This window comes from Furipterus horrens, unplaced genomic scaffold (genome assembly GCF_987537825.1).
Source record: "Furipterus horrens unplaced genomic scaffold, mFurHor1.1.pri manual_scaffold_5, whole genome shotgun sequence".
Lineage (NCBI taxonomy): Eukaryota > Metazoa > Chordata > Mammalia > Chiroptera > Furipteridae > Furipterus > Furipterus horrens.
Window position 1 is genome coordinate 36,942,388 of NW_028327175.1, and position 14,665 is coordinate 36,957,052.

At 33.6% G+C, this 14,665-nt stretch overlaps 1 protein-coding gene across 1 annotated transcript in view; it reads right to left on the reverse strand.

The window, feature by feature from the left end:
• ERCC8 (ERCC excision repair 8, CSA ubiquitin ligase complex subunit) overlaps positions 1 to 14,665 on the reverse strand; it is a 43,401-nt gene that overhangs the window by 12,622 nt on the left and 16,114 nt on the right. The window contains exons 5-10 of the mRNA XM_090276294.1: positions 14,149 to 14,230; positions 13,030 to 13,098; positions 11,818 to 11,884; positions 9,048 to 9,148; positions 7,958 to 8,082; positions 362 to 559 (exon numbers count right to left, since the gene is read on the reverse strand). Of these exons, the coding sequence (XP_090132420.1) occupies positions 362 to 559; positions 7,958 to 8,082; positions 9,048 to 9,148; positions 11,818 to 11,884; positions 13,030 to 13,098; positions 14,149 to 14,230 (642 nt within the window). The remainder of the gene's footprint in view (positions 1 to 361; positions 560 to 7,957; positions 8,083 to 9,047; positions 9,149 to 11,817; positions 11,885 to 13,029; positions 13,099 to 14,148; positions 14,231 to 14,665) is intronic.

Genomic DNA, 14,665 nt, shown 5'->3' on the forward strand with positions numbered 1-14,665 from the left:
TACTGATCAAATGTGTCAAAAGTGGTTAGCAAAGTTTCAAACTGGAGATTTCTCACTGGATAATGCTCCACAATTGGGTAGACCATCTGAGGTTGATACCTATCAAATCAAGACATCAATTGAGAACAATCAACATTATACCATGTGGGAGATAGCCAACATACTCAAAATATCCAAATCAATAAAGTTATTGGTGAAAATAAAAAATGTGTCTTTTATTTTATGGAAAAAAAACATACAGACTTTTTGGCCAACCCAATATTATTCCTCAGAATGAAATTACAATTTATTCTTTTACATACAATTAGTCTGGCAAATTAGCTACCTGAACATTTTAAATTCCCTTCAGTATCATCCTTACCTGGAAATTAGACTGAAACACACAGCAGTCAACACTTTTATAATGTCCCTTAAGCATAGTTATCTGTTCTCCTGAGTAAATTGTATAAACAGCAATGGTGCTACCATATGGTACAAAAACAAATTCTGAACTGCAACCACAGGAAACGGCAAATTTCAATCCTTTTCTACTGTCATTATGAACTTTTCCATAATTCACCTGTGGGATGTAAAATCATAAAGTTACTCACTTCTTAAATCTGAATTAAAAAGACAACAAAGATTAGAAGTATTTACTTAAAATATTAGAATATACTATAAAAAGCATTCTTATGTATCTAAAGAAAATGACCAATGTCCTAATATAAATAAGAGCCAATGACATAAATGTACACTTTATATAAGAGAGAAATACAAATAGTAAAAAAACTCCACTAAAGCAAATGTTCACATTCAAACTTGATAGAAATAAAAATGCAAATTAAGGCATTCTTTAGAAGTAATTTTCAATCATTTAGCAAAGATTTTAAGAAACCATAAGACAATATGAGTACAGGTTACATAAACGTGTTGGCGGCACTGTAATTTGGTCATTCTCTCTAAAAGATCAAATAGTTTATTATGCAACAAAATACAAAGATATTCTTTTGGAAGGGGATAATCATTTTATTTTTAAATATTTTTAATTATTGTAAAATATACATATAAAAATTTGCCATCTTAATCATATTTAAGTGTACAGTTCAGTGACATTAAGTACATTCACAATTCTGCAATCATCACCACCATCAACCTTCACAACTCTTTCCATTTTGCAAAACTGAAACTTTGTATCCATTAAACAGCAAATACATTCTTGTTCCTTGACCTAGTTGGTACTTCCGGGAATTTATCTTAGGGAAGTAATTAAACAGCAAAAAGCTATATGCTCAGAGGAATCCAATGACGCATTAACTCAAATGACAAAATGACTAAGAATACATGTACATTTCTAATGTTGTATTAATCCTATAGTTTATAGATCAATTAAAATCATAATTATAGAATTTATGCTGAAAATAGAGATAAAAGCTAAGTATAAAAAACCCACAGAAGCCCTGAATTGTGTGGCTCAGGGGGCTGGGCGTCATCCTGCAAACTTCAAGGTCACCAGTTCAATTCCCAGTCAGGGCACAAGCCTGGGTTGTGGGCCAGGTCCCCAGTTGGGGGTGTGCAAGAGACAACAGATTAATGTTTCTCTCATAAATCAATGTTTCTCTTCTTCTCTCTCTCTTTTGCCTCCCCTCTCTCTAAAAATAAATTCTTTTAAAAAACCCCATAGAACACAAATAGTGTGTATACTATAATTTCAGTTTTATATTATGCATTTAACCCTGGCTGGTTTGGCTCAGTGGATTGAGCGTCGGCCTGCGAGCTAAGTGTCGCTGGTTCGATCTTCCAGTCAGGGCACATCAGAGAAGGAAAACTCTGACTCCAAAAAACCTCCGCTGCCTTGCGGCATACCTCTTCAGGGGAAAGGCTAAGGGAGTAAACCCTGACAGAAAATCCGGAGCCAGAGTCCCTAAGGCGGTTCGACGTTGTAGTCAACACCGGCAACTCCTGCGGCGCACCTGAAGCCAAGCTGTATTGACTCCGTCTTTCCCTTGGACCCTTCAGCTGCGAAGAGAGGGGGGGTCTGCTGCATGGGCAACAGCAGAGCCTCCATATCACCCTGCCCAGGCTCTGTAGCTTCAGCTTCACTGGAGAGGACACTCCAGCGTCATCGCAAGATGTCGATTCAACACGGGAGGAGACAGATACCGTGTCACTCCCGAGTCGGACTGCACAGCCATTCTCGGCGGTGCAGATAGACTCTTAAGAAGCTACACCATCGTCTCTCGAGACGGACGGCTGCCGATACGATACGATATTATGCATTTGGTATAAAAATGAAAATTTTGCAAAGTATGCCAAAGGTACAAGTCCAACAGTATCAGAATCATCTGAGCAGTTAGAAATGCAGAATTCCAGGGCCTGTTCCAATCCTACTGAATTATAATCTTCATTTTAACAAGATCCCTGGGTGATCTACAGGCTCATCAAAAGTCTGAAAAGCTTTGGTCTAAAGAAACTGACAGATTTACTTCCTGCTGATAATTTAGATATGCACCTTAGGGTAGGTGCATAATTTGGGAATTCTGAGCATGCAGATTACCAAAATTTCCCTTTACTATGGGTAATACTAGAGTTTGAACAGTTATTTGTCTTTTTCTAAAGGTTGGGTGGAAGAGAGAGAGAGAGAGAGAGAGAGAGAGAGAGAGAGAGAGAGAGAGAGACAGAGAGAGAGAGAGAAGAGAGAGAGAGAGAGAGAGAGAGAGAGAGAGAGAGAGAGAGAGAGAGAGAATGAATGTGTGTACAAACACTGAGGCCCAAATGGATATTTGCTGATAATCTGTGGATACTGCACTTGGCTTACCTACCATTCAAGTTAACACGTGACAGAAATAGAGCACATGCATTCAGCTATCTCACTGCCCAGCGGTAGAGTGAAACTTTAAAACGTTCAACCTATAGTCAATAAACTTGTGTTTCTGAGACTCACTCCACAACCTCTTTGTTCTTTGCCTCTTATGAGTAATGAATTATTTAACCTCTGAGTTTCATTCTTCTAATCTGTTCAATGGAAATAACATCGTTATCAAAGTTATTATGAAAAATCAGATCAAATAATGTATATGAGAGCACCTAGGACATAAAGGTACAGTATTCAGTAAGTCCCTAGATTTATTAATTCCGAGATATATTTAAAAAGTATTTAACATTCACTCTTTTTTGCATCTTTTGATCCTACAAGTGCCAACAATTTGTAGAATGGAATGGGGGTGGGGGAAATGGAGAAAATCCACAAATCTCAACTAGCAATTCTCTGTTCCTCCTGGGAAAATTATGAACTGTTAGACTCTGATGGTCTTATTCATATTTATCAGAGCAAACAGCTATAAAACATATATTCTTTCTAAAATGTGAACTGGAAAGTGCTGAATGAGGTATGAATATTGAACCAGCTCACTAACTTTTATCTTTGTCCTTATGCATTCACCCTTCAATCTACCTTGCAATTTATTGTCCTATTAATCTCTGTAAATCACTGCTGTGATTTAAGGGCTCAAAACTATCAATATCTTTTCAATGCCTATGGAATAAAGTTCTAACAGATTAACAAAAGGAGGGATTTACCATTTACTAAATGCTTACTATGTGTCACATACTATGCTAGGTGATTATCTAAGTTCCACATTTTATATCTATAAATGCTTACCATAAAAAGCAGTGTGATAAATGGCATGATCTATATTATTATGAAATTACTATGGAGAAATAGGCTACTTTTGGCCATGATGTCTTAAAGGTATTATGTACAGGCTTTGAAAAGATTTTGATAGCGCAGGAACATTATAGATTTGGGAAAAATATACATCTAGTCACCAAGTAAACACCTACAGTGATGCAGAGATTCCATCACAAAGCAGCTCAATTTACTGTCAAACAGCATAATAATTAATAGTAATGACAGGTAACATACATTGAAATGTCAATACATGCTGTAAGTATAAGACAATGTGCTAAATGTTTTACATGCATTATTTTATGTAACACTAAAACAATACTATGAAATAGGTAGCATTACTATACAAAAAGGAAACAGAAAAGGTTAAATATTTCAAACAAGGTCTTTTGGTTAGTAAATGACAGAATCAGAAACTGAATCTACACTACATTAATAAAAAAGCACTGTGGCACAGTGTTGTAAACTACTTTTGTTTTACTTCATAAAGTGATGATCACAGTACATTGTAATACAAGAAAGCACTAAGTACTCTGGCAGCATCTATGCTAGGCTAGAGGAGTTAAACAGAAGCTGTGCCTGAGATGAGTGTTGAAAACTGAGAAGCAGCTAGGACAGGAAGGAGAATGGTACCCTAAAGCAAAGGCAATAGTCTATGAGGCAAGAACTCTAAGTAGTTTAGTATGGCTATGGACAGGGAAAAAATGGGAAAGTGGCAAGACATAAATAGTGAGTTAGAAGGTACAGCTTATGAAGGCCTTGTGCACAAAGAGGCAAAGGTATTCAGTTTGAATAACGTGAATGTACTGAAACACTGAAAAACTTCCACTGGGAGATGAGTTTGGGAAAAGTTAGAAGGATGATAGAGTAATTAAATAGAGTCCATGAGGGCCCAGAGTGAGATCAGAAGGGAAAAGAGATAGGAAAAAAAACAAACAAACCCAAGATGAGAGAATTAAAAGGATTTGTAATTGATTTAATGCTGGGGTAAAGGACAGGGAAGAATAAAGGATACATCCCCAGTTTCTAGATCTTTGTGACTAGTGAATGATAATGCCAGTAACTAAATAGTAAGAACCAGGATGACTACTTTGAAATTATTTTATTTTGTTGTGACAAAAGCTGCCCCTCTGTGAACTGTCCCTCTAGGTACTTGCTCTGTGCTCTAAGGCAATGGTCTCCAAAGTCAGTTCCCACACCTCAGGGTGACTGCAAAATGATCCATTAAGGTGTGAGAAGAAAACGAGAATTTCTATTTCATTTTAATCTAAAAAATAAGAAATTAAGGTTTTACAAAATACACACAATAGTATTTGTATATAGTTCATAAATAATTATACATACATTGGAAGCATGTACTTATATATCCTTTTTAAACCAATAAGGGCATACTAATAAGGCAACACCAATACAATAGTTATTATTTGTGGTATATGCCCATCATTTAACAGGTACAGTACTACTGTTTACATACTTCCATTTTACCCTTTACAATTACTGTTTTGGTACATAATGATCCTGATTTATGTGGAGACATTGAAACTCTGACTATAGTTGTTCATGATGTCACTGTAAATAAATTGCCTTAATGCCCTCAAATTACTAAGTGGCAGGACTGGAATTTGTTTCTTATTCTGTCTGATGGCCCTTTAACTATTTGAAGACAGTGTGTTACTCTGAAGACAGAGCTACTTTTACTGAGATCAATGTCCCAAATTCCTTTAAGTGTTTAAGTGTTCTTTGTAGGTGAGATTCTGGGCTACTCTAGTCAGCTTTGCATAAAAGCTTTGATCAAATCCATTTTAAAATGTATTATCCATTCTAAACACACTATTCAAGATAAAAACTTATTTTACAGTTTATATATTCAATACCATTTATATTTATCACATTCACCTTTGACACACACACCAGCTTACTTTCCCAAAGCAACTCTGTCATTTCTCCACCCAAAAGCCTTGAGTGGCTTTCCATCTCACCCACAGAAAAAGCCTAACCCCATACAAAGACCCACAAACCTATTTGCTCTGGTGTCCGTTCCTTCTGTTCTTTCTCTCCTATTACTTTCCAACACAAGAGCACCGTATTTCAAGCATGATCCCTCCTCAGGGCCTTTGCCCAGAATGCGCTCCCTCCCAGATATCTGATGGCTCACACCTTCATTTCCTTCAGGCCAAATGTCATCTTCTGAGTGAGACCTACCCTGACTACTCTACGGAAAGACAGCAACTCCAATTTCCCCGTATTTTTCATGCCCCTTCCCTTGCTTTTCTTCAAAGCACTTACTGCATCTACTACATACTTTATCTGCCCACTCATCTGTCCATCCATCCATTCATCCATTCATTTATTGATTAGTGAACGGATGTCTTTCTTCCTCCCCCCAGAATGTAAGCTCCATGAGGATAAGACTTTTTTATGTTTTGCTTACTGCTGTATAATACTGCCTGGCAAATAGGAAATGCTTAATAAGTATTTATTAAATAAATAAAATGAGAAAAGGAAGGTGTGACCTAATTAGGAATGGAAGATTCTGAACTAAAATTCACAATGCCTGAGTTTCTAGCCTAAGACAGAATAAAGAAGCATTTCTTATAGAATATGAAGAATCACTCTAAAGTATAAACAATTTTTTAAAAAGACTTTAGTGATTTTTAGAAAGAGGTGAAGGAGAAAGAGAGAGAGAGAAACATCAATGCATGGCTGCCTCTCGCGCGCCCCCAACCGGGGACCTGGCCTGCAACACAGGCACGTGCCCTGACTCGGAATCAAACTGGTGACCCTTTATTCACAGGCTGGCGCCCAATCCACTGAGCTACACCAGCCAGGGCTAAAGTATAAACAATTTTGATCATATAGTAAAATTAGTATTTAACAATGAAAGAGATACCTAGAGTATATGAAAGAGAATTAGCTAGAAAGAATGATTAAAGAAAGGAACATTATTAATATTAATACCTACCTTAAGATATTAAATAAATGCTTTAACAACCCAAGTACCCATCAACAGATGAGTGAATTAAAAAACTGTGCTACATATATACAATAGAATATTACTCAGCCATAAAAAAATAAAATGAAATGTTATTATTTGCCACAGCATGGATGAACCTAGAAGGTATTATGCTTGCTGAAATAAGTCAGATAAAGACAAATAACATATGATTTCATCTAAAGAGCAAAATAAATGAACAAACAAAATATAAACAGACTCGTAGATGCAGAGAACAGACTGCTGGTTGCTAGACAGATAGGGTTTTGGGGACCTGGGTGAAAAAGGCAAAGGGATTAAAAATACAAATTGGTAATTACAAAATAGTAATGGGGATGTAAAGTACAGCATAGGGGATATAGTCAATAATAGTGTAATAATTATATATAATGCCAGGTGGGTACTTGAAATATCAGGGGGATCACTTTGTAAAGTACTCGTATATAACTGTCTAATCACTATGCTGTGCATCTGAAACTGATACAAAATAATACTGAATGTAAACTGTAACTAAAAAACTTAAATAAATGCTTTAAGAAGTCTGGGTATAATTAGTATTATGGTGACAGTAAAATCTAGAATAAAACTCTGTTGCTTTCTACCTGTGTAAACTCAGGCAAGTTACCTAACCATTTTGTCTCATATCCTCATGTGTTTAATAGTTATTTTAATAAAACTACCTTCATAGTGTTGATATGATAATTAAATATGATCATATATGAACCAGCACATATATTAAATGTTAATTTCTATTAGCACAGGATTTGGCACATAATTCTCAATAAAGTAAAATGTCAAATTTTATACTATATGTGACTTACAAACAAAATACAAAATAAGTGCTATAGTATACAGAACATATAGTACTTTAATCCTAAGAGACATATGTTTTAAAGGTGCTAGATTCTTATGCAGTAATTGATTTCTAGTACTTTATAAAAACGTATGTTATGGTCCTTACCAGGCTTACCTGTGGTTTAGTTACTTTATATCGATTGTTCCCAATCTTTTACTATTCTCCAACATACATGAGAGACACGGTCTACTACCATTATGCGCTGTGGATCAGTAAAGTTAATGATTCTCCATTAAGGGGGAAAATTTGGTGAGGGTGAGGTGAGAATTACTAGTTCACATAATGGAAAAATGTTATAAAAAGAAAGTTGTGATTCAGAGTTAAGAAACAGAGTTAGCCAAGCAAAAAACAGAGTTAAACCTACAGAAAAAAAAATCAAGTGTATGACACAGATCCATTTCTTTACTTTATATTCAAAAGGTGGAGGTATTTAAAAATCTCTTACTAGTGTGTTCTCTCCATTGGAACTATTCCACAGCCTCATTCGATTATCCGTACCAACAGTGAGTAGGTGAAGCCCATCACTTGTAAAACATAAGCCATTAACTTTCCCATTATGAGCAGTGTTTGCTGCAATGAAAAATAAAATTCATTTTATCTGTTCTTGTATTCAGCACATTTAATACTTGCTGATCTACTTATTTAAACATATTAAAGGGTAACTACCTGAATTACTTAAAATATATATGTTGATTATATTTAAAATTAATTTGGATTATTTGAACATGATAAGCTATATAAATTAGAACCATAAAAACAGGGGAAAATTGAAAAGTCAAAGGGAGAAAATCCTGCCAAATATATTTGTGTTTAAAGAGTAAGCTGTGCTATAAAACTCAATTAAATGCATAGTTTAACACTGAAATTATAAATTAAACACTTTTTAGACTTATATACTATTTCCATTTTTAATCTAAAAATCATTCCACAGACTATTAAAAATCATTAATACTACTATTTCTTATGAAAATAGGGGAAGACAACTGTTCTAGTCTCAATCAATATTTATATTACTTTTAAAATAAGTTTGAGAAAGCATAATTCTCAATAACCTTATTAATTTAAGAAGGTTATTTTTAAAAAATCATAGATTTTACATAATTCATCCTTATATATTTCTGGTCCAGAATTAACTCTGAATCAGAATTTTAACCTACACAAAAATTACATTCTATTGTAAAAATACAATTGAGGCACTTTATCCCCTGGATTGCAGCTGACATATTTAATACAACTTGCAAATTTTGTTCTGATATAATGGCCACTAAATGTTACTACTCCTTCAATTTATTACTTTCTAAGTGGCACTAAATTTGTATAAGTTGGCATCATTGGAGAGAAAAAAAGGTACAGGTTAATCCAGAGAAGTTTCTACACTTGAAAATTCAGGGACATGAATTAATTCATTGTGAACGCCTTTTTAAAAAATCACAAAACTTGCAGTTTGTGTACATTTATTTTTTGGTTTCACTCAAAAATTTCAATATAAAAATATGATCATTGTTATATTTCTATTTTAGTGCATTCTTCATTACCTGATTCGACAGCTTGTGACTTTTCCCCATTATACTGATCAAGAGTAATCAGACATCCTGATGCTTTCCTCACATCCCATAATTTTACTCTACTGTCAGCACTGTGAAGAAATAAATGTTACATTGACATATGTAACTAGGATAGTGACTGTACTCTTCACCTATCTTTCCAGTATTATGGCATATATAGGGCTCAGGATATTTGTACATTTGGGTTATTTTCAGCAAACATTCAATAGTCAATAGGAGCACAAAGAAGTAAAAAATAACAAAAAAAAGTAACCTTTTCTTTAGATCACAAGGACAGAATTCTGCTGCTTTTCATTTGTTTTTTAATGACATGAACATGTTTCTCCCCAAGGACTAGATAGGCTTAGAGCTTGTTACTTACTTAAGCAAGTTTGTTACTATTATTTATTATTCAAACTTAAAAATCAAGCAGTTAACTAATTTCCTTTTGCCTCAGGATCCATTTCACAAATTTGATGTTTTTTTAAAAATATGATAAAAAATTTCAGAAAAAAGTGAATAATAAGAACAATATATTTTTATTTTGTTTCCTATAGTCAAATGTCAAATCAATCTTTGCCCAATATACAAAACTAAATTTAATGTCTTCTAGAAATTAAATATTTATTTTAATTTTAAAGGCAAAACCATGATGACACATTACTTTCAGCTTCTAAACTACTCCTAAAGAAATACTGATCAGTTCAACTTATGCTTTCATGTCCTCACAAAGACCTCACAATATTCTAATCCATTGGGTTTATCTATGCCATTTTAATTAGTAGATAGATCTCTCTCTCTCACTCACTCACACACACACACACACACACACACACACACACACACACAGAGTTAGCCAAAAAGTTCGTTTCACATATCACCATCAAACCTAGCCAATTAGAATAGTCAGCAAAAAACTACCATTTTTCCATTTTCAAGTTGGTTTTATTTCTTTCCAGCTGGGGAAAATGTGTGCAACTGGATGAGTCTGAGGATTTAAGTCTCTTCAGAAACAGGTTAGATTTAGAGATATTTGACTCCTAACACTGATTACTAAATTCATTCTGGTATTGATTCAAATTCCTAGGATACTCTGAGAACCAAGTGCCTCTTAGCCTCCCTGTGATTTGAGGAAAACACAGGCAGAAAAAAAGGAAATTCACCCTAACATGTAGCCACAATCAGAACCTAGCTCCTCACCATCACACCTCTGTAGTTAGCCTCTTAAGACTACATTTTAGACCTTTTTCTATTTCAGGTATTTCAAATGTCAACATAACATTCTGCAAACTATTAACAAATAGTCTTTGGAGACCAAACGGTGACAGAGAGGGAGGGCTAGAAGCTTTACAAAAATCCAGACACGTATCTTTATAAAACGAATCTGATAACTTCTGTAATAATTCTTCTGCAAAATGTTTTATTAACATGTCTGTATCAAAATCTTTGACTACTACTACTTCCTATCTCTTCAATTTTTTAATTTTCTTACTCTGACTCACATACTTCTCCTATCTTATTAGGTCCTTGATCCTCTTCCGTAAGGCTTTTTGCAATTTTATTTTCTTCCTTGTATCTACGATTTTAACAATTTTCACACAATTGTTAAGTCTGTATTATCTAATGTTTTGATTTCTCTGGCTTAGTACAGCTGTGGTCTATACCTTCAATTAAGCACACAACACTGCCCAGCATTCTTAAGTGCCCCTAACAAGATCTCTTACCCAATCATTAAAACTGTTAATCTAAATCTTTACAACTTTCCCTTAAAATTCTACCCCCATTCCAGTATTTTCAACAGATGACACGAAGTTATACTTCACTAAAAAATAATAGAGCCCACTAGCTTTGCATTTCTTGAGCTCTCTACAAAGTCACAAATTTAACTGTATTCATGTCTTCATTTTCCTTTCTCAATTTAGTTTCACAATGACCTTCATGTGTCAAATCAAGTGTCCCCCTTCTATTTGGACCCTTGATACCACCCTCTTTCTTCTGTTTAATGTCTTGAGTTAACAACTATTCACTCCACTTCTTATCTTCACCAGTTCTTCTCTACAGATTCTTTCTTCTCAGAATATAAACAGGCAAGACTCTTCCCTCCAGCAAATAATCCGTACCCCTCAAACCCCTGGTCATCTCAGAGTTAAGTGCTTCTGCTCTCTTTTTCCCATATTACACCTCTCAGAGATGCAACTCTACTAAAGCATTTTTCAGTATGTCCTGTAATCACCGAATTTTCTTACTACTCCCCATAGACTGTTAGCTTCCTTAAGGGCATGTGCCTTGGTTAACTCTGTGTTCCTAGCACAATGTTTGGCACATGGTAGGCAGTCATTAAATATTAATAAATTGAATCAATGAATCGATAGATGAGTTGAATCAGATTCAAAATAATTCTGGATTAAAGAAAATGAATAAAAAGCTACTGTTTTAAGTAAATAGTGCTATACTTTTATATGTAAAATAGACACAACATCATTGTTTTACTGTTTCTCCAGCAGTACTAGATTTGCATTGCTACATGAATTCTCTTGTTTTCTCTATTTTAAAAGGTGAGCACCTTCAAGATGCATAGCGAGGATCAGAATTATGGTGCAAAGAATGATTTCTTTTGGTTTTATGAATTAAAATCTTTAACTCAATTATTTTATTTTTAGGGACCCAATTAATAACTAAGCATGCATCTTACATAAATGTGGTCTTTCAAAAATATTTTTCATTAATTATTAATTTCAAAACCAAATAATCTGCAATTTACCTTGCAGTTGCCAATATATATTCATAACGTGGTGACCAGGAAACTGCCAATATTTCTTGTCTGTGACCTGCAAATACAACTTTATGAAAAGTTTTGCAAAATATTTGAAAAATCAAAAGATACAGTATAATTACTTTTTTGATTCTGAAGAGAGTGAAAACTAAGTATTAAAAATAAATTGCTATAATCATTTTTTCACTTTTACAATAATCTGTTAAATATTAATGTGAAGTTTATGGGGCATTTCTCACGCATTGTGTTTTATTATACAAGGCCTAGTTTTGCTTTGGAAAGAACAGGAAGAGCAAGTAGTTCTTCTTTTTTAAATACAGCTGTTGGCCTAATAACTCAATCCATTAATAAGTGATAGTGCTCAAGCCCACTCACTTATCTCTACAGCAAAAGCCATTGTGACAAACCGTACAAGATAAACATTCTAAACAATAAAAATGTTTTCTAACTTTTCAGAAAATTATAAAATGGAAAAAATTATTTAAGTTCATAATTCTTTTTTTTTATACAAAACACAGGTGGTAAGTTCACAGGATAAGTGACTTCAGCATTTTAATTCACTTTTACCTAACTGAATTATTCAAATCAGTTATTTTAATCTACCTAGTTTATATCAAATAGAAATTCATGATAATATAACACTAATGTTATCTATTTCACCAAGTTTTCCTTAAATATTTATTATGTGTTTCTCAGAGATGAATAAGGATGTTATATTTCTGAGTTAGAATCAGATGATCTAATAGCAATAAAAAATAGCAAAAATAATTTAAATTAATATACCTTTACCAAAGTAGAATTTCAATATCTTTTTCTAAAATATTTTTACTGAGAAAAAAGTACCTAAATATTAAGAACCTTTACGCAGCCAGAGCAATATTAGACTATGTTCATGAGACAAATATACCCATTTAAGATTCATAAGAAGTTTATTTTTTCACACGTAGAAATAACACAAGGTTTTGAGTTAGATCTTCCATAACCTTTGAGCTCCCCCTATGGCCATTGTTGATGTAAATGTCTCCTCAATAGTTCAGTCTTATAAGAATAATGCACAGAAGGATCTTTATTTCCCTGCTGACTTTTAACTACTAGCACAAAATACATCAGTCATGTCACTTACAAAGAATACACTGTCAGTAATGTTTCTTTTTATTGAATGGTTTACTCAAAGTAATTGTTGTTACAAATAAAAAATACCCTGTAGAATGTGGCAACAGGATCCAGACTTTAAGTCACAAAGTTGTACTTTGGGCCCTCTAGTACCAACTGTAAAACAAAAATAAAAATGGTTAAAGATAATTTTATTATAAATTATCATCAAACAGAAATAAGAAGCTACCGTTATGAATTATGACATTTTTACTGCATCCACACAAATACAAAATTGTATTCTAGAAATACTTCAAATAGCTTTTAATGTTTATAATTAGAAAACTTATTTCAACAGTACTTATATTTTAGTGCTAAAATGACTTATTATTGCATTATTTTTTTAACATTTAATTTACAAGTTTGTTTACAGGAAGCTGCAAAGATAGTACGGAGATGCTCTTATTCAATCAGGTTCCCCCAATGGCTATATGTTAGGTAACTACAGTACAATATCAAATCTAGGAAATCTGTATTGGTATAATGTGGTATATAATTCCATACTACTTTATCACCTTCAATTATTTTATTTTAATAGCTTAGTTTTTCCATGACAATGAAATACTTTCAATCACTAGTAATAGATTCTCAGAAACTCTGGGCACAGAAAGAGTAGACCTCAAGGACAATTTAATGCCCAGCTTTTCTCTACAGATGACGTATCTGATGTCCGGATGTGAGGAGATTCATACAAGTGCCAGAGAATAATGAAATCACAGGGACCTGATCTCTGATACCATAAAAACATGTTTTTTTTTTTCCCACATACATGGAAGTTTTTGTTGCAGGTACTTTCATAAAAATGGATGTTTAATTTGAATCACACAATTTTAGAAAAGAGGAAATAATTTCCTCATTTTATTTGTGTCAAATTGAAAAAGTTGTCAAATATTGTTCCTATAAAATATTTGAAACTGTTGGTTTATAAGTAATTCTTTGGGAACAGAAATGTACCATCTTATTAATCTGTGATTCCTACCCATTAGCACAGTACCTGACTTGCACAATATCTGTTAAACTGAATATAAATAGTAACATACACCTAAGTCTTTTTAAAAAAATAATTTTGTTCTTCATCTGGGTTAAAATATCTATATCAAAACTAACTTGATGTGAAAAGGGAGAAGGTTTTCAAAATGTTACAGAACAAAAGAATACAGTACAAACCTGCTACCAAACAGTGTTTGGTGGCGACTGGAGACATATGATGACTATAAACGGTTTCTTCAAAATTAAATACATCTGCAGTCTGATAATCAAAAGACATTTTAAAAGTGTAAGTTCTAATTAGTCACAAACATAACAAATTTCCTATTTACTTATTTTCACATTGTTAGCAATTTCTAAATTGACTGCTATCAGTTTATTTGACAAACACAGAAATGCTAATACCCTCAAAAACCTGATCATTTTAAATCCTGTTATTTATAATGTTTTTCTCCCTCTCATGAGAAAAATAGTTTTCCTCTCATAAATCACAGAGATTAAGATTAAAGACAACCCCCTGGCTCATCATTTTCCTCTCTATTCCATCTGGAGACTTCAGCATCTTCATAGATGATCTCGCCAGAACTCTGCTCTTAGTTTCATACAACCTTGGCTACCACACCCAGGACACTCTCATCACCTCCTTTAAAATCATACATTTCAGTGATATATGACTACAGTCACCCATCATTTTCAG